The sequence below is a fragment of the Heterocephalus glaber genome, unplaced genomic scaffold (genome assembly GCF_053883595.1).
Source record: "Heterocephalus glaber isolate CG9 unplaced genomic scaffold, H.glaber_assembly_v1.0 deba00001466, whole genome shotgun sequence".
Classification (NCBI taxonomy): Eukaryota; Metazoa; Chordata; class Mammalia; order Rodentia; family Bathyergidae; genus Heterocephalus; species Heterocephalus glaber.
In genome coordinates this window covers 1223778-1251129 of record NW_028258313.1, presented here as the reverse complement: position 1 = coordinate 1251129, position 27352 = coordinate 1223778, and the positions used below count along the sequence as shown (strand labels likewise).

The following is a 27352-nucleotide window of genomic DNA, read 5'->3' as shown; positions in this document are numbered from 1 at the left end:
AAATTTACAAAGTATAAACCCTAACCTAACTCAGGTCTCAGGCAGGCAGGAGGGTGTGTAAAGAATATCCACTTTCCGATGTCACTTGGCACAGGCTATGCAGCAGGACACTGTGCCTGGTTCTCCACATGGAGGCCCTGAGTCCTAGGGTCTGAGACCTAATAAGTGATTGAAATGGTTCACACCCTGAGGTCTGTGTTTCCTCCTTTATCTGTAGCAAGCACGATGTGATGCTTTGGACCCACTTGTCCCTCAGACCCACAGATGTTGCACAACCTGCCCAACTGTGGAGCTGTTTGGTGGGTCCCTGTGGGCCTCAAAGGAATGAATGATAAAGTGAGGGCTGGGATTCCTGGGGATCCTCAGCCAGGGACCCTAAGGAATGGGTGAGGCTGGGTGCATCTGGAAACAGGACCATCCCAGTGGCTGGCAGTGAGTCGGATATGGCAATGAGCAGATCTGAGGTTGGCCTGGAACTCCTTCCTGACTTCAGGAGGAGTTAATGTGTTTGATTTTCAAATGCTGGTGACCCAAATAGAAACAAATCAGTTGTCATTGTGCTGATACACAGTTAAAAAAGTAACTTCTGCTTTTTGGCTCCAGGTTTATTTTACATAAGACCATGAACTTCAACTGCACTGCCATTAATGACAGGGCTTACTTCTTTAAGGTAGAACGGTATTCTGGGTCTATAATTTACCACACTTCATCTTCTACTCATACATGGCTGGAAAAGTGTGATTCTGGATTTTGGCTCTTATGAATAATGCCTCAGAGACCATTGGAGGGAAATGTCTCCACAGAAGGCTGGCTCCTTTCCTGGACACGTCCCCAGGAGTGAGACTGCTGTGTCATAGAATAGTTCTGTTCTTAATCTCTTGATAAGTTCTAAGTCTGTCCCCATAAGACTAAAATTACCTTCCCAACAACAGCATTCCCCTTTCTCCACATTCTTGCCAACTTTTGCTATCTTTGCTTTTCTAATAACAGCCCCTCCAACAGCAGTGAGTTGAGAAAGATAAACACTCCTTGCTCTCACTCGTGTGGAGGTGAAAGCGTTAATCTCCTAGAAGCAGAGTGCAGGGTGGTGTTTGCCAGAGGCTTAGGCAGTGGCTTCCTCAGGGTTGGGGTGACAGAGGGCACAGGGGCAGAGTCACAGCCACCCAGGAAGCAGGAGTGGACAAGATCTGTGATACGGCATGGGGACTGTGGTGAGTGGTGACATATTGTACTCTCAGACAGTTTAGCAAAGTGGATGTTGTGTTCTCACCACAAAAAGAACAATGGCTTCACAATTTAATTAACAACATTTAACCTTTTCACAATTCAAATATTCTCCAAGATGTTGTGCTGTATATAAAAATGCATATAATTTTATATTGCTCTTTACAAAAACATTTGGAAAAATATCTTTTCTTTATGCAAAATTGACTATTTTATAGATTTTTAATGAACTTTACCTAGTGAATACATCTCTAATTACATTTCATTCTCTTCCAAGTTGAAACTCATTTCTAAAGTAATACTATTTCTGTGTAACAGTGGTGTTTCCATAGCGCCCAGACTTTCAAAACCATGTCTCTAGGGTACACCTCCATACTCCTACTCAATTCTGCTTGCAAACACTCCAGTAGAGCAACTTAAAATGTTCCCTAAACAAAGAAACAAGAACCAGATATAGCTTGGAAATAGAAAATGCTAATTTTCTTTGAATATCTTGTAGATTATATTTCCACTAATCAGGCAAATTCCAAAGATTTTCTCATTTCCCCAGTGATCTATTGGTCTTACCTGTGTGATCAAAGAAAATGATCACAATTTCCCAGCCAAGGTTCCTACCTCCTGTAAGGGAACAATGGCATGTAAACAGCACCCCACTGGAGTGTTAGCTCTGTGTCCTGACAGATTTGTGTATCCTTCAAGGGTAGTGTGGAAAAGGACCAGGGGACCCTGCCTCTGTCTTGGCAATGCTCTGCCCTCTCCTGTGTGTGGCCCACTGTCTCCTCAGTACAGGTTTCTCTGTATTTAATACACATGTGTGCCATTTTAATCACCCTCTGATTAAATACGTACCATGTGGAAGCTGTGCCAGTACTTGGCCTAGAGATGAGGATGATGGTGGCTCATTTGGAGGCTCAGCACAGCAGAGGGTTCTTATCTTATGATAAGACAATAATATTCAAATACTACCCCCAGAACTGCTCTCTTGTAACACTGTATCTTGTGTTAGTGATTTTGCTTGTTCAGTTCATATTCACAAGGACAATTCTTTCTAGAATATTGAAATCATCAGTTTCCCTCTATATACTATAACCATACATGTTGTTGTCCACTGCATCTTCTCAAGACTCCAGAGAGGTGGATATTTTAGTGCAATAAGGCTGACAATGAGTGTGGTGACATCCTTTGGACTAAGTCCTCAGCTATCACACCCCATGTGTCCTGCTGGCAGACCATGGGCTCAGAAAGGATCACTCCAGGTACAAACACTACGCCCATTGTCTATACCACCTGTGCCACCACATACCCAGTGCCCACTTATGACAGCCAAACCTCACTCTCCAAATCATCTTACATGCATATTTGTTTATATATAACCTGAAATGTTACTGTCACCGAACAAAGACCAAGGGCATCCTAAATTCGGCCAGAGAGGAGATGGCGAACTCCCAGCCTGGGCAAGTTCTTGATGTCTCATTACAGAAAAACATTTCAGAAGTGTCAGTAAGACACCCAGGCTGGGTTAGTAGGCAGAGTTAGAAAGTAAGAGAACACTCAATAGTGACTTCAAGTTGAGGAGCTGAAGGGGGCACAGATCTGACAGAGAGGAGCAGAGCCCAAAGTGAAAAGAACCAGCAAACTAGAGGGTAGGACAATGGATACTGTTATGTCTGGAGTTCAGAGAGATACAAAACTGCAGAAACAGAGGAAAGATTCACGGATATGTGAACACAATGAGCCAGAATGAGCAGTGGGGGAGAACTGAAAAGAGAGAAAGGGGCCAGAGAAATTTGAAAAAATGGTGGCACACCACTTTCTAGATGATGAAGGATGAGAATATACAGAAAGTCAGCAACAATAAGAGTGCAATGACAGAGATCCTCACCAGACATAATCACTCCAGAGAAGATCAAACACAGAGTGAAATCTGCAAGCAGCAAGAGTGAGGTGACTTCTCACATGCAAACAACCTTCAGTGAGAACTGCTAGGTTTCACACCATAAATTTTGTTATCAACAACTAACCAGCATTGATGAGAATGTTAAAAACCAGATCCCTGGGGCACTGAATGGATATGTAAAATGCTACAGCTGCTGCAGAACACAGCATAAATGGATACAAGTAGAAAAACACATGATGAAGCAATTGTATTTCAGGTATGTACTCAAAGAATTGGAAGCAGAGTCCTGCAGAAGTATTTGTGCACCACAGTTCATGCAAGCACTATTCACAATACCCAAAATATCAGAGCAACCAGGGGTGCATTGGCTGGTGAATGTATAAAGAAAATGTAGAAATCACATGGAAGGCAATCTTACTCTACCTTCAAAACCATAAGAAATGCTGACCACAGCAAGGATTGATCTCAACAACATTGTATAAGTCAAGTGTCTTGTGAAGTTATTGTCTCAAGAAAAGTTTGGTGAGTTGTACTCAAAAGACTCTTCAAAGGGCCAGTAAACAAATCATTGGTAGCAACAGGAAAGTCAGAATTCCCAGGAACACAGCAACGCTATCTTTGGCCAGGTTGAAAGGATTGATTCTGTTCAATAGATCAAGAACCAATTTTGCCAGGTCCTGAGGGGTGAGGAAACTGACATGAGCATGTTAAGTGGACAAGATCTGTTGATGAAGCTTTTAGAGATCTAGGCTGAAATTGGTATGATGAAATATACCCATTAAATGTGCAGCAACCTTTTTCCAGTCCCATTGTGACTCACTGTATGGAACAGCAGTGATGTAAACATGAAGGTATTCACCATAGCACTGCAATCCTTGATGGTATTGTAGGGCATTAACTTGATTACCAATCTGTAACACTGTAGCTTCTAAGGCATTAACCTGTACTTCCAGTTTAACATCAACATCTTACTGGGTCTCAAGGGCATTTATTGATAAATGATTGACAAACTGCACATTCCGTACATTTTGTGCTAAGGCCACGGATGCAACCACAGTGGTGGTAAGCAGAGTAACTAGAGACATAATTCTCAGGGTAGTAAGTCCTACCATCTGACAGGGCGAGTGAGCTGTCCATGTATTTACTCCAGTACTTGCAGTCCATGGTCATGTTACCAAGGTGCAGAAATGTTAGTAGGTATCATGACAAAGGACAGTCTATATAATATTAGGACATCTTTATCCTTATTAATGTTAGTAAGGCCGGCAGTGAGATACAATTTTTGCAACTGACATTAAAAAGTCCCTTCTAGTGGGCTGGGATTTAGCTAAGTGGTTCCACCACCTGCCTCGCAAGCGCAAGCTCCCGAGTTTGATCCCCAGTACCAAAAAAGTCCCTTCTGGAGTAATATTGACCTGTCCAACTAGGAGCACAGAAGGGTTTTGCACACAAGCCCCTGGCCAGATCTTATTGGCCCCTGTGTGACTCTTGTTCTTTAAGCTACAACTAGAGAGTTCACTTGTAAACTGGTAGCCAATTACCGAAGATCTCTTTGAAAGTATTTTGATGATAAATGTAGTACAAGTGGTGGAAGGTGGCCAGGAACATTGTACTTTGTGTGAGACCAATTCTGGAAATGTGTATTTTGTATAACCATTTCAGTTACTTCATGGGTGCAACAGTCTTCCCAGGGAACATACTTTGAAAGAGGAACACAGCAAGTGACATTATGGCAAGAGGAGTCGGGGCATGAAAGGTTATGAGGATTACCTGTCGAAGTGAGAGTGAAACTATTTATTAGCATCAACTCATCTCAATCAGTGCCTGATGCATTATGGACTATGGCTGTCTTTTCAATTATCTAATGTGAGAGACCGAGGGAAGATGGGCCGAGGCAGAGAGGGAGGCCCGCTGCTCTCTCAGTGTAATTATAGGTGGTAGATGTAGGGCAGACATGAGCATCAGAATGCCCCAACAAGATGTGGGACTGATTGGTAAAAATAGATATGGAAGCAGGACTTTCCCAAGGAAGAGGATGGGCTAAAGATGGGTCTGGGAAATAGGTCCAAAAGGAGATAGCACAAGGACTTACTTGTAAGGAGATCAGAGCAAGAATGGCCAGGAAAAGGGCAGAGGGATTCTGTGTGTTACCACTCTGAATCACCATCTGTATGGCATCCTGGGTCAGTTTCTTGAGTTGGCCCCAAGTTGGTCATCGGGCTGTTCTCATCTGGTGGCTGCCCCTGAGTCTCTTGGGTGGGACCTCCACCACTGCTGGCATGCTCACAGTAGGGCTGAGCATTAGTTTCCAGAAGGATGGAACCAGGGTCTTCTTGCAGTCCATTATATGGATGAATTGCCTGTCCTGGCCCACAAGTGGACCAGTGCTCTCTGTCAATACACAGGCATACCCTCGGCCCCACATTAACACCAGATTAGGTCCCTTCCTTTCTCCAGTTTGTAGATCTCTCCAGAGTACTCGACCTGGAGACCACTGAACTTTATCAGTAAATTGTCATTCAGTGGGTGTTGAGTTGAGCCTTCCACAGAATAACAATCAAGTGTGTAAAGGCCCAGGTATAATTTAATATATGCTGTTGCTTTTGTAGGTATAAGGGAGGATTCCCTCTTTCATTTTAATAATTGAGTTTTGAGAGAGCGGTTGGCTTGCTCAACAATGGGTTGGCTCTGAGGATTATAGGGAATGCCAGTGGTAAGCTTAATGTGAAAGGCAGCACAAAACCTGAGGAAGGCTGTATATGCAGAGCTATTATCACTTTTTATCTCCTAAGGGTGGCCCAAGACACTGAAAACAGCCAGGCAATGAGAGAGGACATTGCCTCCCTCATTGGCTGCCTCCCCTGAGCAGGCGGTGGCAAAAACAAAATCTGAGTGGGTATCAACTGTGATTTGGACCCTTCGAAGAGACCCAAAGCCTGGGACATGAGACATGTCCATCTGGCATGTCTGATTGGGCCAGGACCCACAGGGGTTTACACCCTCCTGCCAAAAAGGCAAATGGGTATTTTTTTAAATTAAATTCTTTTATTGGTACATTGTAGGTATACAACACAATTACATTTCTCATTGGGAATTGTACCTTTACATGATGCATCTTGGTTCTTATTTTTTCCCCATTCCCAGCCCTCCCTTCACCCCCTCCACCCTTTTCTATTTACAAAGACTTTATTTTCATATTTTCCATTTCTCATCAGTTTTCCTTTCCCTTCTTTCCTTTCCCCTGCCCCTCCCACTACCCCTACCCCTTTGGACCTTTTCTTCCTAGTTTACATTATCAATTATTCATTCTAATCATTGGTACATTTTAGGTATACAATATAATGACATTCATCATTGGAAATTTGCACCTTTACATAGTCTCTCTTGGTTCTTCTTTTTCACCCTTGCCCAGCCCTCCCTTCAACCCCTCCATTCCTCCCTATTTACAAAGATTTTGTTCCTATTTTTCCATTTTCTCCTATGAATCCCATTCCCTTCTATCCTTTACCCTAGCCCTCCCGCTTCCTTCCCCTTTGCCCCTTTTCTTCCTATTTCACATGACCTATTATACATTTAGTCCTTATTTACAGTTTCAGTTTCTCACACCAGAGAAACTATGGCAAATGAATTACACAAGCAGGGCATTGATTTACAACCTGATGGAGGTGCTCACCAGTCAGTCCAAATGGAGCACAGAGGGCAACAGCATTTTGATGAAAGGTAGAATGAGAAAGAATGGCCTATTGAACAGACCCTGAGTGGGGCTGGGCACCAAGGTTGGTCCCTGTCACCAACTGATGGACGGCAGCATTGCCCTCAACCAGGGACCCAAGCAAGGATGTATGGACACCAAGATGGCCAATAAAGCATTGTACAGACCTGCATCTGACAATAAGTTGGAGCTGATAAAACAAGTGAAAAAGGGGTTCTTGGATGGAGAGGATGATGGCTGTCTCAATGTGCTGAAGAACACCGCAGACATAGGCACTGTCAGAATAAAGATTTAAAGGAACATTGGGGTGATCTTCCAAAGCCCAGATGGCAGCTTATAGTTCAGTTTTCTGGGTGGAAGCAAGCCCAGTATCCTCCACCCTGGAAGCAGCAGGGGTAACATAAGCCCCCCATCCACTGGAGGAGCCATGAGTGAATATTAGGAGGCCATTATTCAAGAGTGTCTGTGAGATGACTGAAGGAAATCTGAAAGGTGTAAGGGTAGCAAACTGAATGATATTATCAGCAGGCTAATGACACTCAGTGGTGCCTGGGAAATTTGCCAGGGCAGATTGCCAGGAGACTGAGAACTGCCACAGCCAATGTTGCTGTCAGGAAGTAAAGGGTACAATGAGAATATTTGCTTCATGGACAAGAAGTTGTATGGAACAAGCATGGTCACTGGCAATGAGTGCATCCACTGCAACATAGAAGGGAGTAATAGAGCACAGTGGCATATGGGCCATATGTAGCCATTCCAAAGGTCCATGAGTTTGCCATAAAACTCCAGTAGGGGTGTGTAGGGTAGGAAAAACAGTGAGAAACAAAGGCTGTTGGGGACCAGCATGAGTTATCTCGGCCCTAGAGAGTGCCATATTTACTTCATTCAGAACCTGCTGTGCTTCTAGAGCAAGACATCATGGGGATGTAGGCGAAGGATCTCCTCACAGGGTATGGAAAAGAGGACCAAGGTCTTTTATGGTGAGTTGAAGGACAGGACAAAACCAATTAATATTACCTAGCAGTGTCTTAAAGTCATTTAAGGTTTTAAAGAGCCTGTGTGAATAGTAATAGATTGGGGGTAATGGTTTTTCCCTGAATAATGTATCCCAGGTAAGAAAAGGGAGCCAGAATTTGAACCTTCTCTGGGACCATCAATAATCCTGTGGTCTTTGAGGCATCAGAAAGACAGAGATCTATAGTCCTTAAGATGGTTTCAGATTCATGGGCAAACGATGTGTCATCATATAGTGAATAACATATGCATCAGACTGTGGATACCCTGAAGGGCCCAATCAAGAAATTACTGACACAAGGTAGGACTATTGGCCATACCCTGAGGGAGACATCTCCGTTGGTAGCACTGCATTGATGCTTGATTATTTGCTGATGGCAGGCTGAAGGCAAAACATTTTTTATCCTGAGGGTGAAGTGGAGTAGTAAAAAAGCAATCTTTAGTATCTATTACTATTAGTGCATACTGCAAAGGAATAGCTCTAGGACTGGGCCGCCCAGGCTGGACTCCACTGTACAATGAACAGCTCCCAAATCCTGTAGGAAGGGCCATTTGCCTGACTTCTTTTTGATGACAGATAAGAGTATTCCATGGGCTGTTAGAGAGTTCAAGATGACTGGCCTCCACATGCTGACAAACCAAGGCATGGGCTGCAAGGAGCTTCTCCCGTGTAGGGGGCCATTGGTCTACCCACATGGGCTTATCTGACAGCCATGTTATATGGGAGACCATTCGTGGGTTCAGAGAAGTGATCAAGGGCCCTACACAAAAGGAGAAGGAGAGAAACTCGGGTCATAGCAATCATTTTTAACATCTGGGGAAAGTGGTTGTTGAATTCCCTGACCATATTTACCCAGACCCTGCATGGGGAGGAAACCCTGCTGCAACATCTGATGAGTAACCTGGGGGCTAGGGCTGATTAACAAGGTGCCCATATCCTGCAGGATATCCTGACCCCACAGATTTACAGGAATATGAGGAGGAACATAAGGGGTGAAAAACCCAGAGTGTCCTTCATTATCCTTGCAGAGCAGCAACTTTGAGCTCCTTTAGGGTGGAGTGCACTCCTTTGCAAATCAGTGTTTGCTGTGTCCAAAGGCCAGGATTGAGGCCAGTGGTGTTGAGCAATGACACTGACATCAGCCCCTGTGTCCAACAGGCCCTGAAAAGTTTTTCCTTTGATAATCAGTTCCATATCTGGCTACCCCTGCTTGATGGGTTGAACCCAATAAGTGTCTGATGACCCCAGACTCTGTTAACCCCTTTCCTGTTGAACAGCCTTGCCCACCTTTACCAAGGGAAGTAACACTAGCTTCACTATACGCACCTCTGGAGTAATTTGAACAATTTGTTGATTGGTTTGAGCCATGACTTTAATTTCCCTTGTAAAATCTGAATTTATGACACATGGTACTACCTGAAAACCTTTCATTGTGAGGCTGCTGTATCCCAACAACAAGCCCATCTTACTAGGGGGCAAAAGGCTATAAACACTGGTGGGGATTTCTTGTGGGTCCATCTCCCAGGTTAATACAGATTGGGCAGAGGGACTGAGGTCCAGTCCTCCAGTGCATCGCGTTGCCCTTAAGTTGACAACATGCCCGATGTGGGACTGTGAGTTTGTGCTGGAGTCAGAGAAACTGCCCACATTGTTTGTCAGGGCCAGGGCAGGCCCTGCTGGGAGTTTCCCAACACTGGGCAACCTTCGATGTTAGTTTTTGACCTGCACTTATTTGCCCAATGATATCATCACCCTCACTGGCACTTGGGCCAAAGACTGGGAGGTTTGCAGAGAAATGGTGTCATCAGTCTGGCCTTTCTGGCTGCAACAGGTGGAGTGTGGCACTTTCTTGCAAAATGGCTGCTTCACCCACACCGGAAGCAAGAGCTCCAATCCCTTCCTTTGTTTCTAGGGTTGATAGGCTGAGTCAGAGTGGTAGCTAAAGCCACACCCTGAATATAAGCTGGACTGATATCTGAGAACAGGTGCACTATTTCTTGAATAGAAGCATACTTACCACATGATTGAAGGGCTTCCTTGCACCACTTATTTGCATTTTCATAAGCCAATTGCTTGCAATTAACTGGCCAACCTCAAAGTTATTGAGGATCCGCCCTGCAGCCTTCAATAATCCAGCAACAAATGGCTCATCGGGCCCCAGTCTTATTGTGGTCAGATCTAAAGATTGTTTTCCCCTTTTGTAGGTAGCTCTTTCCATGCCCACATAGCAGTGATCTTACTCTGTGTATAAGCCTGCTCCACATAAGTTAATTGATGATCAAGCCCAGTGTGCTGTTCATGATCTGTCAACATGTCCTCATTTATCTACACATTATGAGCTCTATTCTGGGCAGCTTGTTCCAAACATAATTCAGTATAACTAGTTTTCCATAAAAGATAGTCACCTGGTGTAAGGCAGGCTCTTGCTGTGCCTTTCCAATCATTGGGAGCCAAAGCTTGGGTGCTGAGAGTTTCTACTTGGCTCAAGGTAAATGGGCTGGTAGCCCCATGAGTTGCAGTGGCCATTTTCAATTTCTTGAGCATTTTAAATGGGAGGGGCTCATGGTCTCACAGCCTGTGACCAGGATTGTTGAGATCTTCTCCCATGTCCACCACAGGATAAAGTTCTGGGAATTCTTCCAGGATCTCCCCTGCCTGTCTTGCCTCTAGAAATGCAAGTTATAGTGGAAAAAGGGAAAAGGAAACATTTTCAAGGAAAGAGGAAGCCACACCACGTGGCACGTTGGAATTTCTTTGTGCTCAGCAAGCAGAAGCACAGTCTGCAGCACAGAAAAGGTTTTGAGTTTCACTTCCAGCCGTGCCAATACTGAAGGCATCAGAACACACTCCTTAGGACTTTGTCATCACTCTCCTCACTGAGTACCTTTTCATCAGTTACTACAGTAAGAGGCAGCAAGCTCCTGAGGTGGACTGGAAGGCCCAGTAAGAGCCAGCAGTTCCAGACTGGGCAAGGATTTCCTCAAAACCTCATAGCCCTGAACAGTTATTTTACAATTTTAGAATAGTGTTTTTTGCCAAATCTTCATGAGTGGACTCCATGGAGGCTCAATCATCAAAGCCCTCAGGGATTAGGGTCGATAAGGAAAAGATGTACATTGAGATTTTTTCTGGTTCCTCAGCCTTACACCTGGCACATAGGTATTACCCCACCCTTCTCCATGTGTCTGGACTCAGCATTCCAGACTGGGAAGCCAAGGACACACTTCTTGAGTGAAATTCAAAAACTTTGCTGGTTGGGAGGTCTTTACATTAGACCCTCTGGCTTTCAAAAGTACCATGAGAATTTCCATATATAAATGTCACTTACAGGATTGTGATTACCCCATACTCACTCCCGGTGAATTTTCAATCCATCCCATCCCAAACTTATGTGCACACACCCAGATGCATCCCCTCACCTGAAAATATGACTTGTCTCATGCTCTGATCTGTTGGGCCTCCAATTTCCATGGCCTGTGCAACCGAAGAGTCAACAGAGGGAGAACAGTGGGGGATGAAGAAAAGACAAACAAAGAGATAGGGAAATCTGAAGCCAGGTGGAGCATGCTCCTAATGGGAGAAAAGGACTGTCTGGTAACTTCAGTACATTTATTTATAATGGTACTACTAAGGAAAGTGTAGGGAGGTTGAAGGGGCTTCTCTGTAACTGGAACAGGGAGATCAGCTAGTCTCTGCAGGGCTTCACGCTTGATACTTTAATGGAGAATGTACAGGGAGCAAGGCACCTCCTCTTCTCTGCTGGGCCTTGCTCTATCATGCCATGTTTGCAACTGTTCTCCTACAACACGGCCCTGACTTATCCATGGGAGGAAGCAAACAAGAGGCATGTTCTTCATTCCACACAAAGCAATGCCTCATCCTCAGAACAAGGCAAGGTAGACCAAAGGCATAGTATGGCACTCCCAGCAAAATATAAAAGTTATATTCAAAAACCAAATTTGTGAAAATCTGCCCTTTTCCTTCTAGCCATATATTAGAGACTTATACCATGGAAAGAGAAAACATGAGCTTTCCCAACACGTTTGTCCTGCTGGGCTTCTCAGAGTTTCCGTGGCTGGAGAGGCCCCTCTCTGCAGTGGTCCTGCTCTCCTACCTCCTCACCCTGGTGGGGAACAGCTCCATCCTCCTCCTCTCCCTGGTGGACCCCAGACTCCAGACACCCATGTACTTCTTCCTGGACAACCTCTCTCTGCTGGACCTCAGTGTGACCTGTGTCATTGTGCCCCAGCTGCTGGCCAACCTCTGGGGGCCAGACAAGACCATTGCTGCCTGGGGCTGCATCACACAAGTCTATATTTTCAGCTGGGCAGCCTGCACTGAATGTGCTCTGCTGGCCGTGATGGCCATTGATCGCTATGTAGCCATCTGCCGGCCTCTCCAGTACACTCTCATCATGCGTCCCTGGCTGTGTGTGCAGATGGCAGCTGTATGCTGGTCCAGTGGCCTGGCCAATGCTGTGCTCCAAGCCACACTCACCATCCAGCTCCCCCTCTGTGGGCACCACACCCTGGACCACTTCTTCTGTGAGATACCTGTGCTCATCAAGCTGGCCTGTGGGGACACCACTGCTAATGAGCTGATTCTGGCTATTGGAGCCATTCCCTTTTCGGGGGTGGCTCCTTTACTGGTGCTCATCTCCTACACTCTCATTGCTCAGGCTGTACTGAAACTACCTTCAGCTGAAGGAAAGCACAAGGCACTCAGCACCTGCAGTTCCCACTTGCTGGTGGTCACCCTATACTTTGGTCCTGCCATCTACGTGTACCTCCAGCCTCCAGAAAATCACACTCATGCCAAGTTCATGTCCTTCTTCTACTGCATTATTGCACCAGTGCTCAACCCACTCATCTACACCCTGAGAAACAAGGATGTGAAGAGAGCATGGAGGAGGATCCTGTAATTTTAGGGTGGGGTTAAACCCTTAGATGCCAGATGATCTCTGTCTGTCTTCTGGAGCAACTGCATCCACACACCAGTGAATACTGGTATGGCTGGTTTTCCAAATGAATACCTACGATTTGAAAGAAATGAGTTTCCTTCTCTACATGTTAATCAATGTAGTAACCAGAGAGATTTTTGTCTAGAAAGTTCTGCTTCTGAAATCTCAAACTGATACACTGTGTTCCTTCCAGATCTTTCCCAAATGTCTTGTTTCCCAAGACACAATAGGTGGAATGGTCCTTACCTTTATAGAAAAAGAATAGTACATACACATCTATCACTTCACTATTTAAAGTAGTCAAGTGGTGGAAAGAAACTAGTACCCATCAATGGGTGAGTGAGTAAATTATTGCATGTGTAGACAAAGGATATTAATTGGGGAATACAAAATCACATTCTTCCATTTATGAAAACATGGATGAGAATGCACAGCATTACACTAATTGAAATAAGATAAGCACAGAAGACAAATGCTGCATTGGTCTCTCACACATGGAAAGCAAAGAATTAACAATTTACAGAAAGAATTATCACCAGAGCTTGCTGTTTGAGGGGATGAAGGGAAAATCATTTAAAAATAAATTCTATAGCACATCATGTGTTTGCTTTAATATATTTTTATCAAACGCTCTATCTGAGGGTTAGGTTAATTCAATTTTGGAAAAATTCTCCTATCTAACTACATGAGCAGCTCCAGGCCTCATCTTCAAAGGAACCAGGCTAAATGAATATACTTTTCATCTGCAAATGGCTCTGTATTTTTAATCAATGTGTGTTCAAGATCCATCTTCCTCATATGTGTATGGTAGTCATACAACTGGTATTAACAAAAGGATGAGAAATAAAGGACAGGCAATGGCCACCTGTTGTTAAGCATGGTGAGGTGAGGGGGAGGTGTGAGCCACAGATTTAATCTCTTGAGGGAAAGTGGCCATGCTGGCATCATCTCTCTTTTCTCTTGGAGTGGTCTCTGCCATACATAATCCTCCTTCATACTTTCCTTTATGTCGGAGAACAATTTTTCCAACACAGAATGCTTTTTCTAATCTTCATGATGTGAAAGTACATGTTTGCTGTGGATCAGGGAACTGTTGTATAAAGGGAGTGAAAGGGCAACTGACTGGCACTTGGCCCATGGACCCCGAGGCAGATGCACTATAAAAAGACTATGGGTGAAAGCTGAAGACTTCGGCTGCTCTTACTGTTATGTGGATTGGCTCCAGAGATGCCCAAGTCCAAGGTCTCCTCCGAAACTCCAGGCAAACATTCACTGAAAAGCCACTGTGAAATTTATAAAACAAGCTGCAGGATCCCAAGATGTAATGGTACACTGAATATATTCCCATTTCAGAAAAGAGGAGTTGGCAAATTATACGAAATATGACTATAGAAACTCCTGAACAAAGTAAGATATTCGTTAAACCCTATAAGACCATGCCTGGGATACAAGGGACACCATGGTGAGATGAATTCTAGGCAGCTGGTGTGGATCCACCTCAAAAGCTTTCTGGTTTCAGCACATGCTTTGGCCCTTTTGGGCTTCCATTTGCTACATGCGGCTCCCAGGCAAATAGTCCAAGTTTCTGTACCTCTGCCTTACCTAGGTCTCTGCTGTGCCCACAGCTTCCCACAGCTTCCCACACTGCACTTTCAAGGGCACAGGCTTTGGCACCTCACACCCTGCTCTGAAATCTTTCTGGAAGCCTCCATAACCCCACAGTCTTGGACTCTGCTTGGCTTAACAATTACTGTCATGTGCACAGGACCCAGATCTGTGTTTGGCAGCAGCCAGAACCCTTAGACCATGTGCCATGGCTTCTGCTGGTAAGGCCTAAGCACAGTGAAATGAATCCCAGGGACCAGGTCCCTAGGTGGGGCTCTCTATGGAAGTGAAATGTTACCCTTTTGAACCTCGGAGTCTGGGATGATTAGGAACTTTCTGATTCCTGCAATGCCCTCAATCTGTATTCCTTCTTTACTTGGGTCAGAATATTTGGCTTCTTTTTAATGGTGCAGATTTCTTCAACATATCTCTTTTGGACGGGGCTCCAACTTTTTTATAGGTAGTTTTTTTGGGGAAAGGGAAAAATTTAATTTTTAAAATTATTTTGTCTTTTGCTCCTGGCTCTCTAATGCAATCAGCAGTAACCATCAAACAGCATAAATGCTGGGTTACCTTCAAATTTTCTGCCAAATAAGTTAGGCCACCACCACCTATGAACTCAGCTTTTGCACAATTCTTGCACAATCTTTGGGCAAATGTTTTGCCAGAGTTTAACACATCTGGCTTCTAGTCCAAGAGTCCTCATTCCCATCTGAAATGTCTTGAGCCTGGTCATACTTTCCACATTCCTTTTAGCATTCTGATTTTCTGAGCTCTGACCAGGATTGCATATTGGGGCAGGAGGGGTGTCATACACCTGTAATCCCAGCACTCTGGCAGCCTGATCCTGAGGGAATGTAAATTCAAGCACTTCCTGAGGAACTCAGGAACTTTGAAAGTCCATCTGTCATAGAAAAAATGTTTTTTTTTTTTTGTTTGTTTTTTGGTACTGGGGATCGAACTTGGGACCTTGCACTTGCGAGGCAGGCAGTGGAACCACTGAGCTAAATCCCCTGCCCTTTAAAAAAATGTTAAAAGGACTAGGAGTAAAGCTCAATGTGAAGGCCCTGTGTTCAATCACCAGCCCCTCCCCAAAATTCCAACCCATCTCTGCTTATGTCAAGTTCTTCGCTAGTCTCCATCTCCAAATGTTTCCTCCCACCAACCAGGCTGAATACCTGTGAACCGCATGGTCAGATATAATAAAGCAACCTACCCCACTTCTCTAGTGTCAATTTTCTGTACTATGCACCTTCCTCTTGCTGGGGCAAGTACCTGATGTCCTCAAGTTAAAGGAATATGGGCTCATTTTTGCACAGTTTCTCAGGTTTCAGTTCATGGCTGGCTGGCTCCAAAACAGAAACTACAGGACAGAAGGGGAGGATGTAGAAGAGCTTCCTACTTGATAGCTCACAGGATACATCATGGAGGAAGAGCACCAGCCAGAGAGGCTCACCATCTACAGGCACAACCCCAGTGACCCATGCCTCCATCTGAGCCCCACCTCCTAGCAACACATCCAGCTATGAACACCAGTGACCACAGCATCCTGGGATCCAATCATCTTGTCAAGAATCTGTTATCCTTGTAAAGTTGACAGTTGAGATGGAATCACTCTATATGTAAACTTAAAATATTTATATATTAATTTCTTAAAACAGATTAAAATAAAAAATATATGAAACTCAATAGCAAATTAGCAACCTCAGTAAATAAATGGCAAAGTACCTGGATATTTCTCCAAAGTAGACATTCAAATGGCCAACAGATATATAAAGGTGCTGGATATCACAGATCATAAGGAGAAGCAAACCAAAGGCACAAAGGCATATCTCAGCCCTGTTAGAGGGGTTGCTACTACAAAGACAAAAGATATGCAGTGTTGGGAATGTTGGGGAGAAGAGAGAATCTCTGAGGACTGTGGAAGGGAAAGTCAGTTACTGCAGCCTATGTGTGGGGGGACAGCCCTGTTGGTTGTGCCCAAAGCAGGGTGTGAGCAGTGCAGGCTGTGAAGAGTTAACCCCACAACTGGCTCCATTATAGAAGTGAGTCAGCAAAGCCTTCATGCTGAGGTCAGAATGACTCTTACCCAAACTCTGTTCCCAGAGGTAAATCCTTATTTACTAAAAAGACAAGGTTATTATCCACAACCTGCTTTTTGGTTTGTTCTCTCCTTAGCCAGAGAATGTTTTGTGTCTTCTTTAACATGCCTTGCCTGCATCACCAGTGTATCCATAGGAACTACACATCCTCTCATGCAGCCCCATTACCTCCATCTAACTGTGATGTCACTAATAAATATCAGCAGCTCTGGGTGGTCAGTGCCTTTGCTTTTTCAGCCTAGTTTGCATGAACATTGGTCATCCTGGCTTCCCATATTTCTGTCTGTTTAGCTCTGTCTCTTTGTCTTTCTTCTCATCATGCATCTGAGCCAGAGATCAGGACCCACTGCAAAGGACTCTGATATATGTGGGTAACAGAACAGAAATGCCTAAAAAATTAAAGACATGGCTTCTTTCCCAGCCATGCCACATCTGGATATATGTGCAAGAGAAATAAATCAGGATCTTGAAGAGAATTCTACACTCCCTTGTCCTTGCTATATCAATGGTAATTGCCAAAATATGGATGCAATTAAGCATCTATAAATGTATGAATGAATGCAGGAAATATTATGGAAGATACAAGTAATGAGATATTACTAAGGTTTAAAAATGAAGAAAATCATGTCTTTTTTGACTACGTGGGTGAATCTAGAAACATTATGCTAAGTCAGATCAAAAAGATAAAAAATGCATAATGTCACATATTTGTAGTGCAAAAAATTCAGCTCACAGAAACAGAATGAAAGGATCATTGCCATAGACAGGGGTGGGGAATGCAGAGAGGGTGATCAAAGGCACACAGTTTTAATGATGCAGGATGCATACCTTCTGGATACCCAATGGACAGTATGGCAACTGTACTTAGTATGCTCCACTATATACTTAAAATTTGCCTTGCAAGGACATGTTTGTGATTCCACTACAAAAAGGTAGCTATGTGAGAAGACAAATATCTTAGTATTCACTGTGATAATAATCATTTCACAATGCCTAGATATGTCAAACATCTCATTGTATAATTTAAAAATGTACAATAATTTTCAATCAATTATACTTTTAAGAAGATGAGGGGTATTTGGAAATGAAAAGTGTGTTTAGCATTTTTTTAGTATCTATATTGGCCATTTGTATATTTTATTTTGAAAAATACCTGTTCACATTTCCCCATTTTACACTTAGTACTTTCATTTTTAAAATGCTATTTGTATTTGGCTGTTGAGATTTTAGGTGCCTTATATATTTGTCAGGTCCCATTTTAATCCTTTTGTGTGATAATTTTATTGTTTCAGGGTCTTTTCTGCATTTAACTCACACATATTTCTTCAAGAAAAGATTATCCTAAACTAAAGTAAATCAGGAGGGAAATTCCCTGTAGAGCATTGGTCTCTACACACGAGGCCTTGAGTTAATGGTCTCCCTGCACTAGCTCAGGTCTCAGAGGAGCTGTCAGGCGCCCCCAGGAGCCCCCTGCTCATCACTCTGTCTCCTGGCTGGATTCTGATCACTCCCACTTCGCTCTCTGTGAAACCCAGGCTCTGAAGACAAACTGCCTCAGCAGAGCTGGCTCTATTTTCTAGTGCTGGCCTCTCACTCAGGTGTATCCTTCTTCTTCACCTCAAGGTGGGTCAGCCCAGGTGTTGGACAGGCTAACTCTCCTTTGTCCTCCAGCGAGCTGTATAGGGGAGACCCTCTCACCTAGTGTGTGTTAGTTATGCTAATCACATGATATCCTTAGGAAGATACTCTTCTCAGACCTCATCTACCCCAGCCTGGACATGACATATAATGATATAATCATCCCAGCACACATTGTGCCTGAGTGTGTGTCAAACATTGGAATTGAAGCTCGACAAAACAGAATATAAATGATCACCAATGTCTTAAATAATGGTAGAGAAAAAGAGTTAGAGAAGTAAAATTTATACTCATGTTTAGAGTTAGGTCAAATTGGAAAAGAGAAATAGAAAAGCTTTGTGTGACAAGGGAAAAAGTGTCGCCAGTGACTCTAGACATTAATACAAAATGCAGTGCTGGGCAGGCAGGAAACCAAAGCTCAGATCAAACTCCCAAAGTGCTCTCAGACAGAAAGGTAGTGGAGAGAGTGACTTTAGTGGAGTCAGAATTCCGAGTAACAGGCACAGACAGAGACTGGGAAGCCACGGGCAGATTTACAAAGGAACCCAGGCTGGTGGAACTATCACAGGAAACACGTCCTCCACAGGTCAGGTGGGAGCCAGAGGGAGAAACAGAGGTACAGAGGACCAGGCTGGAGTCGAGAGCACGCAGTGGAGAGGGTGATGTTGGGGGAGAGGCAGCTGGGACAGGTGGGCTCACATCAGGGATGGGTCTGGGTGTGACATAGTGGTGTGCAGGGCCCCTGTGGGCTTGAGGATGAGGGTCACAGTTTCTCACCACCACTCAAGCAGATCTGCCTGAGGAATGGGTTGGCATGGGTGCCTCTGGAATCAGGGTCATCCAGGGACAACAAGTCCGATGGGTGGCAACAAGCAAAGCCAGGGAAATGTTTCATTCTTTACAAACTTTTAAGAACCATAGTTTTCACTATTGTCAAAAGGTGGTGACCTGACCAAACCAAATTCTTCCAACAGTATTTTTCACAGAGAGTTTATGCAGGAGCCCACATATTATTTTCCACAGTGGCTGTGCTGAAGCACACCCCAGCAACATGTACCTGGGTTCCCTCCACAAGCCCCTGCCCACATTTTTATCTTTGTCTTTTCTTCATCAGCCATTCTAATAATGTGGAGGGGAGAGACAACTATACATGGTCTTACTGGATCCTGGAACCTGAAAATGTTGATCTGATTGAAGTGGAGGGTAGAGTGGTGGTGGACAGCAGTGGTGCAGGAGAAGAGCTGAGAGGTGGTGGACAAAGCACACTAATGCACAGCCAGAGAGCAGGAAACGCCAAGGGATCCATTATAGACTCTTGAAAATGATAAGTGAGTGGATGCCACATGTTTTGACCACAGAATAATTACGGAGTGGGTAATATAAGTATAATTAGCTGCATTTGGCCACTCCATGATAAGCATATACTGGAAAAGAGCATGGTAACCAAATATGTCTGTCAACATAAAATCAGTAATTTTAAAATATACAACTTTTATTTATGAAAACTGAACCTCCATACATTTTAATGTAGTTTCCTACTAAGAAAATAGTGTAGAGTATATTTCCCTCTACTCCCACTGTGAACCCATGGAAGGACATGAGGCCAGTGTAGCAGCATCTCTACAGCAGCTCTAGGTACAGCAAGGCTCTGCTGGGTCCCACTCCCAGCCTCCAACTGAACCTGCTCTGCACACTCATGTGTGTCTATTTAAAATCCAGTTGTCAAATGCTGTCTAAACAAACAAGTACAAAGAAAATCATGCAAAAACCAGACATTAAATGATTTCTTCAGATTTTCATAATTTGGACAGTATTTCCATTAAGCAAGTCAATGCATAGATGTTCCCATGCTGACCCCTTTGTTCTATTTGTTTAAGAGTGTGATAAAAGAAAGCCTTCAGAATTTCTTCACAGGTTTCATTCCAGAGTTAAGTCTCTCTCCTGTGAGGAGCAGTTGCATGTGAAGCAGAATCCTCGTTCAGTGTCCTTTCTGATACTGCACAGCCTGGAGGCTATGTCCCTGCAGCTCTGCCTCCCTGCTGATTGGTGCACCCTTAGGGAGTCAGTGGGAAAGGGCCAGGTCCTGGCCTCAGAGGACTCTGGATCTCTCTGTGTGATTCTCTGCTCTCTCTGTGCATGGCCCAGGGTCTTCTATTCCACTGATCAAGTACAGATTGTGTATGAGACATAACCATGCTCAGTCTAGAGATGAGGATAGGGAGACTCAGCTGGAAGCTCACTAAGAATTGTAGGGTTCTTATTTTGAACTATAGGAAACCTTCCACTGTACATGTTGGTATTTACTCGTAGTGATCCTGACTGAACTTAGTCATAAATGTTCTGGTGAAAGTTGCAGAAAGTGGGGGGGGGTCTTTCCTCCTAAAGGGAACTCTCCTCTTTGTTAAACTTATTTTGTGTGAAAAGTGCAGCAGCCATGACAGCAGGCTCTGCAACTTCTGTTACTGTTAGTTTCTCTGATGTAGACACTGATTGTAAGGGGGTAAGAACTGATCTCACTAACCCCCAAGTAGAGAGGTTCTCCTCATCATATTTTCTCTCCACAGCTCTGAGCTGTCCCAAAATTATTTCCTATCCATACCCAATGATTTCAGTCTAACATACCTGTCTGTGGGAATAAGGGGTTAAAATTATATAACATTCTTGGCAGGCTCCTGGCCTGAACATGAGCTCCTGCTTTCTTTAAGAGGTCTCAGAGCAATTGGATGCATCCTTGTTCATTGGCCAGCATGCCCTGGCCCATGTTTTAGTCCCAAGCTAACACCTTCTCATGGTGGTGAACACCAACCTGGAGTAGCTCCTGTTGTTCAGACTCTCTCCCTCCCTCCCTCCCTCTCTCTCTCTCTCTGTTTAGTACTGTGAAGTCCTCACACTGTACTGTATCTATTGTCTAGTCAGGCACTTAAGGCAGTCTTCACTTGGTAAGGCAGTCAGTCCCTGTATCAGCACCAGTTATTGGAGGCTGATCAGACACCCAATCACCTGACCAAGTGTATGGCAGACAGACTTAAAAAAAGAGACAAGATTAGACCTTAATGCATAGCTGGGGGCCCAGGAGGGTCAAATCTCTTATCTGGCTAAGACACCATCTTTTGGGGCTTGCCACTATTTACTGATCATGCAGCTTCCAGAAGGGGTAATGGGCAGTACAGAGAGGAGTGAGATGGGGAGCACTGACTTGAGCAGGATCCTAGCAACAAGGAAACTAGATATTCTATTAGAACAGATCATTGATTAATGGGAGATTTGTTTCTTCCCATGGGTTAATTTTTGCCTCTATAGGAATTTTTTGCATGAGTTGTTCTGTCATTAGCTGCTCTATGGTCTTGCCATACAAGATGTCACAGCATCATGGATTATTGACACTTCTGCTGTAATCAGTGGTGTAGGGGTTGTTTTATTCTTACACACCAGCTGCTGGTTCTTCATGCAAGGCACTGTAAGCTAATGATCAGACTCAGACTTTTACTGTGAAAAGCCAATTTATGAATTTGTAGCTTGCTCAGGGTTGTCTCCATCATGTGGCTCCAAATGAACTTTATGTATTGCAAATATACACTAGTGACAAAAGAGAGGAAAAAAGAAACATACGGGTTATATTCAAAAGCCAGATTTGTCAAAAATCTGTTCTTTTCTTTCTAGCCATATATTAGAAACTGTTACCATGGAAAGAGCAAACATGAGTTTTCCCAACACGTTTGTCCTGCTGGGCTTCTCAGAGTTTCCGTGGCTGGAGAGGCCCCTCTCTGCAGTGGTCCTGCTCTCCTACCTCCTCACCCTGGTGGGGAACAGCTCCATCATCCTCCTCTCCCTGGTGGATCCCAGACTCCAGATGCCCATGTACTTCTTCCTGGACAACCTCTCTCTGCTGGACATCGGTCTCACCTGCACCATTGTGCCCCAGCTGCTGACCAATCTCTGGGGACTAGACAAGACCATTACTTCCTGGGGCTGCATCACACAGGTCTGTGTTTTTAACTGGACTGCATGTGCTGAATGCTTCCTGCTGGCCATGATGGCCATTGATCGCTATGTGGCCATCTGCCGGCCCCTCCAGTACACTCTCATCATGCGTCCCTGGGTGTGTGTGCAGATGGCAGCTGCCTCCTGGTCCAGTGGCCTGGCCAATTCCATGCTTCAAACCACATTGACTCTCCAACTCCTGCTCTGTGGACCCCACACCCTGGACCACTTCTTCTGTGAGGTGCCTGTGCTCATCGAGCTGGCCTGTGGGGACACCACTGCTAATGAGCTGGCCCTGGTTATTGGAGCCATCCCATTTGGAACAGTGGCTCCCCTGATGGTGCTCATCTCCTACACCCTTATTGCCAGGGCTGTACTGAAGCTACCTTCAGCTGAAGGCAGACACAAGGCACTCAGCACCTGCAGTTCCCACTTGCTGGTGGTCACCATGTTCTTTGGACCAGGCATCTACTTGTACCTCCAGCCCCCAACCAAGAGCACACAGGCCAAGTTTATGTCCTTTTTCTACTGCATTATCACCCCAGTGCTCAACCCACTCATCTATACTCTGAGAAACCAGGATGTGAAAAAAGCACTGAAGAGGATTCTGCAATCACAGAGTGGGATGAGGTGTTTACAAGCCAGATGATCTTGGCCTGTCACCTGGAGCAACCAAATGCACACATCAATGAACACTTATATATCACGTCTGCTTTTTGAAATGAGCATCTGTAACTTCAAAAAAGAGAAGTCATTTCTCCAAGTATTAACTAATCTAAAAACCAGAAAAAAGTTTAGCTCAAAAGTTCTTCTTTCTGAAATCTAATAAATAGCCCTTTTCCTTTCTCTTGATGCTTCTCAAATATTTGTTCACCATATACAAAATGGGCTTCATGGTTCATTCATCTACAGGAAGAGATACCTGCTCATCCATGTTCATTATAGTCATTATTCACAATAGCCAGGTTGTGTAATAAAACTAAGTACTCATCAATAGATCAGTGCAAAATAAAATGTATTGTATGTATGCAAAGGAATTCTATTTGGACCTACAAAAACAAGTTTTTCCATTTGTGATAACATAGATCAAATTTGAAAACATTTTAATAATAAGTGAACTAAACTAAATGCAAAATGAGAAACATAACCTATGCTCACTCTATGTTCAATATGAACAATTAATGCCTTAAAACAAGAATTATAGCAGAAGTTACTCTTTGAGATAGTGAAGAGATAACCATTAAAGTATATGCATGTTGCCATGCCTTTCCTTTAATACATTTTTAATAAAATCTGAAATAACTAAAAAAAGAGAAAATCTGAACCAGAAAGTTAGGCGAATAAAATTTTGAAAATATTTGGCCACCTAACTACGTGAACAAGTCTAGTACTCATATTCAAAAGAATAAGGTTAATCAAACATACTTTTCTTCTGAAAAATGCTCTGTATTTTTTAATCAAGTGTGTCTTCACAATGATTTACTATAACATCTTTCTCATTGTGATTGGAACTAAAAAACTAATATAAACAAAGGAATGATAAATAAATGGGAGTTGAGGGCTGCAGGTTGATGAATGTGCAGGATGACAGGGAGGCATCCTGAATCTCAGCAGGTTTCTTGTCTCTAGAGGGACTGGACTATGTTGCCTTCAGTGTCATGTACATCAGTGTTCTCTGCTTCTTCACTGCTCTTTACCAAAAAGTTTCCTTGCCTTTGGAGGGGATGTTTCACCACACAGCAATGCTTTTTAGTGATACTCAGAATGGGAAAATAATTGTTTACTTTGAAGTATAATAAGGGATTGTGAAATGGGAGTCGGGCAGAAAAGTGGCTGGCAGTTGGCCCCTGGGCTTTCAAGTAAATGCAAGACAAAAGACCACAGATGAAAACTGAAGCATATTTTCTGTGAGGCTTAGTCTTCACTGTGATTGACTTGATTGACTTGAGAGATACCCAGGTCCAAAGACTCCTCTGAGACTCAAGGCAGACTCTTAGCTAGGATCTGTACAATTCAAACAGGAAGTTGTGGAATCCCAAGAAACACTGCCACAGGGTAACCATTCCCATTCTAAAAGGCAGGGAAGTAAATAAAAAGGATTTGAACCAAAGAAACTCCAGAACCCAGTAGAATAAACACTAAGCCATGTGGATCCAATTGTGGCATCCAAGACACGTGATGGATGATGAGATGTGAATTTCAGAAGGTGTTTGTGGCCCCATCCAGTAGCCTTTTCTCTTGCAGCCCACATGGTGTCCCACTGGGCCTGCTCTGCTTGCTACCTGTATCTTTCCTCACTAGAAATTCCATGTTCTTGACATTTGTAATCTCCTGGGGTCCCCATGAACCAGTAGGTTTATTTCCACTGTTTGATACACTGCACTCTTAAGGGCACTTTGACCTCCAACATCTCCTTTTGAAATCTCAGAGGAAGATTCCATGACTGCACAACTCTTACTTTCTGTATGTCTGAAAAAATGCCAATATCGGATACTAGCCCTAGCCAGGGCCTCTGGGAAAAAAGCTACAGTGGCTTCAGATTGATTGTCCCTGAGCATAGTGAAATGAATTGCAGGAATAAATACAAGAGTAGGATTTCTGGAGCAAGTGCCAGGGGATCTTTACTCAAGTGAATTGTTACCCTTTTGCACCCTTGAACTTGTGATGGGTAGGACACTTCTCATTCTTGAGATGCCCTCAAGGGTTCTTTCTTCTGATAATATTCATAGCTCTTGGCCTCTTTTTAATGGTGTTTGTCTCTCCATCAACCACACCCTCTTTGGTTCCTAGGTGGTTGTGGGGATGGGCAAAATTTTACTCTTTTCAAATCTTTCTGCTATTTTTAGCTCCTGAATCTCTGAATACAAGGCAGCAGAACACTTACCACAGACTAAGTGTTGGGCTTTCTTGTAACTTATTCTGCAAATCAGTAACTACCTTTAATCTCAGCCTTCACACAAAGCCTCAGGAGAAGAACAATATGTCCACAAATGTTTTGTTAGAATGTAACATGAATGGCCTCTAGTCAAATTCCAATATAAGCCTTCATTTCCATCTGAGATTTCATGAGCCTGGTCTTTGCTGTTCATATTCCTTTAAGTGTTCTGGTCTCCTGGGCTGTGATCAGAATTGGGTGTCATACTGGATATATTGGCAGAAAACTGTATTCCCAGGACTCTGGCAGTATGAGACAGGAAGATTACAAATTCATCCTCAGGCTGGGAAACTGAGCAACTCAGTACAAGACCCTGTCTCATAAAAATAAATTTTAAAAGGGCTGGGAATAAAGCTCAATGTGAAGGCCCTGGGTTCAATCATCAGTAACAGAAAAAATAATTTACTACTAAGCTGGGCCCACAACATTCAAGGTCCACTCATGTCATCTCTGAAGTTTTCCAAACCCCTCCTCCCACAAACCAGGCACAAGGCTTTTGAACCACATGGTAGTTATAGGACAGTCAATGACACAACTTCTCTGGTATTAATTTTCTATATTGCTCAGCTTTTCCATTTCTTTGACCAAATATCTGACGATCTCAACTTAATGGAACACAGGTTTATTTTGACCACATTTTCAGTGGTTTCAATCCATGGTTGAGTGGCTTCCAAGCAGAATCATCATGCCCAAAATGTATAGCAAAGCAAAGCAAAGCTCATCACTGCATAGTGGAGAGGAAGCAGAACACAGAGGAGGAGCACTCACAAGAGTTACAGCCTCCAAAGACACAACTCTAGTGACCATTCTCCAAATGAGCCCACCTCCTAATACATTCAGCTGTGAACACCCTTGGTCTAATTCACTGAGGAATGCAGTAGCCTAATGATCCAATCACCTCCCCATGAGTCTCTTAATGCAGTTACATTGGCAATTAAGATGAACTCACACACTGTAGATAAGGAGAAAAGACTTGCATACTATATGTCTCATAACAGGTTAGTACCCAAAATATATAAAGATCCTGGATATTTCTCAAAAGTGGACATTAAGATGGTCAATAGGAATACGTACTCAACATCACTAATCCAATGAGAAAATAAACCAAAGTCATCACATCATAGCACCTCACACTTCTAAAAATGACCATGACTAAAGACAAATGATGATAGCATGTGTTGGGCATGAAGGGAGAGAAGCCCTCAACACTACTGGTAAAAATGTCAATTAGTACAGCCACTATAGAAAACATAATACCAATGTCTCAAAAGCTTAAACTTAGAAATGTCTTCAGTCACAGTTGTAACATTTCTGAATACATAAATAAAATACTCAGTTCAGGACCCTGAGGAGAAATCTGTACTCCCTGGCACTTGCAACAATAAAATATGGAAGCATCTAAAATGTGTATAAATGGATAAAGGAATACAGAAATGTCATATAAAGATATAGATACACATAAGAAGACAACACTAATTCTTAAAAATGAGGGAAACACTGTGTTTTGGGACAACACGGATGAACCTGGAGACATTCTCCTACTTAAATAACTCAAATGCACAAAGATTAAAAAAATGCATGATCTCCTATATTTGGATTCTAATCAAGCCAGATCATAGAAGTACAGACCAGAATAGTCATTGCCATGGAAAGAAAATGTGGACAATGGGCAGAGGTGGATCAAAGTTCACAAAGCTTTAGTTATACATAAAAATAAGTTCTGGATATCTAATGTACTATGCAATTATTACAATTAATATACCCTGTCATATACATGAAATTTCTTTGTTTTGCACTTTATTAAATTCTTTTATTGGTACATTGTAGGTATACAACACAATTACATTTCTCACTGGGAATTGTACCTTTACATAATGCATCATGGTTCTTATTTTTTCCCCATTCCTAGCCCTCCCTTCACACCCTCCACCCTTCCCTATTTACAAAGACTTTATTTCCATTTTTTCCATTTCTCAGCATTTTTCCTTTCCCTTCTTTCCTTTCCCCTGCCCCTCCCACTACCCCTACCCCTTTGGACCCTTTCTTCCTATTTTGCATTACTGATTATTGATTCTAATCATTGGAACATTTTAGGTATACAATATAATGACATTCATCATTGGAAATTTGCACCTTTACATAGTCTCTCTTGGTTCTTATTTTTCACCCTGGCCCAGCCTTCCCTTCAACCCCTCCATTCCTCCCTATTTACAAAAATTTTGTTCCTATGTTTCCATTTTCTCTTATTAATCCCATTCCCTTCTATCCTTTTCCCTAGTCCTC

At 43.3% G+C, this 27352-nt stretch overlaps 2 protein-coding genes across 2 annotated transcripts; both read left to right on the top strand.

The window, feature by feature from the left end:
• Nucleotides 1-11843: 11843 nt before the first annotated feature.
• On the top strand, nucleotides 11844-12769 carry LOC101698132 (olfactory receptor 2C1). Its single transcript, XM_004874748.4, has one exon. It carries the CDS (start codon nucleotides 11858-11860, stop codon nucleotides 12767-12769), a length of 912 nt encoding a protein of 303 aa, XP_004874805.4. The 5' UTR covers nucleotides 11844-11857.
• Nucleotides 12770-21818: 9049 nt separating this feature from the next.
• LOC147826529 (olfactory receptor 2G3-like) lies at nucleotides 21819-22868 on the top strand. The gene has a single exon (XM_087181017.1). It carries the CDS (start codon nucleotides 21836-21838, stop codon nucleotides 22781-22783), a length of 948 nt encoding a protein of 315 aa, XP_087037143.1. The 5' UTR covers nucleotides 21819-21835; the 3' UTR covers nucleotides 22784-22868.
• Nucleotides 22869-27352: the final 4484 nt, after the last annotated feature.

Excerpts from the sequence above, each read along its gene's own strand:
- LOC147826529 (XM_087181017.1), top strand. The coding sequence starts at position 21,836 with ATGGAAAGAGCAAACATGAGTTTTCCCAACACGTTTGTCCTGCTGGGC.
- LOC101698132 (XM_004874748.4), top strand. The coding sequence starts at position 11,858 with ATGGAAAGAGAAAACATGAGCTTTCCCAACACGTTTGTCCTGCTGGGC.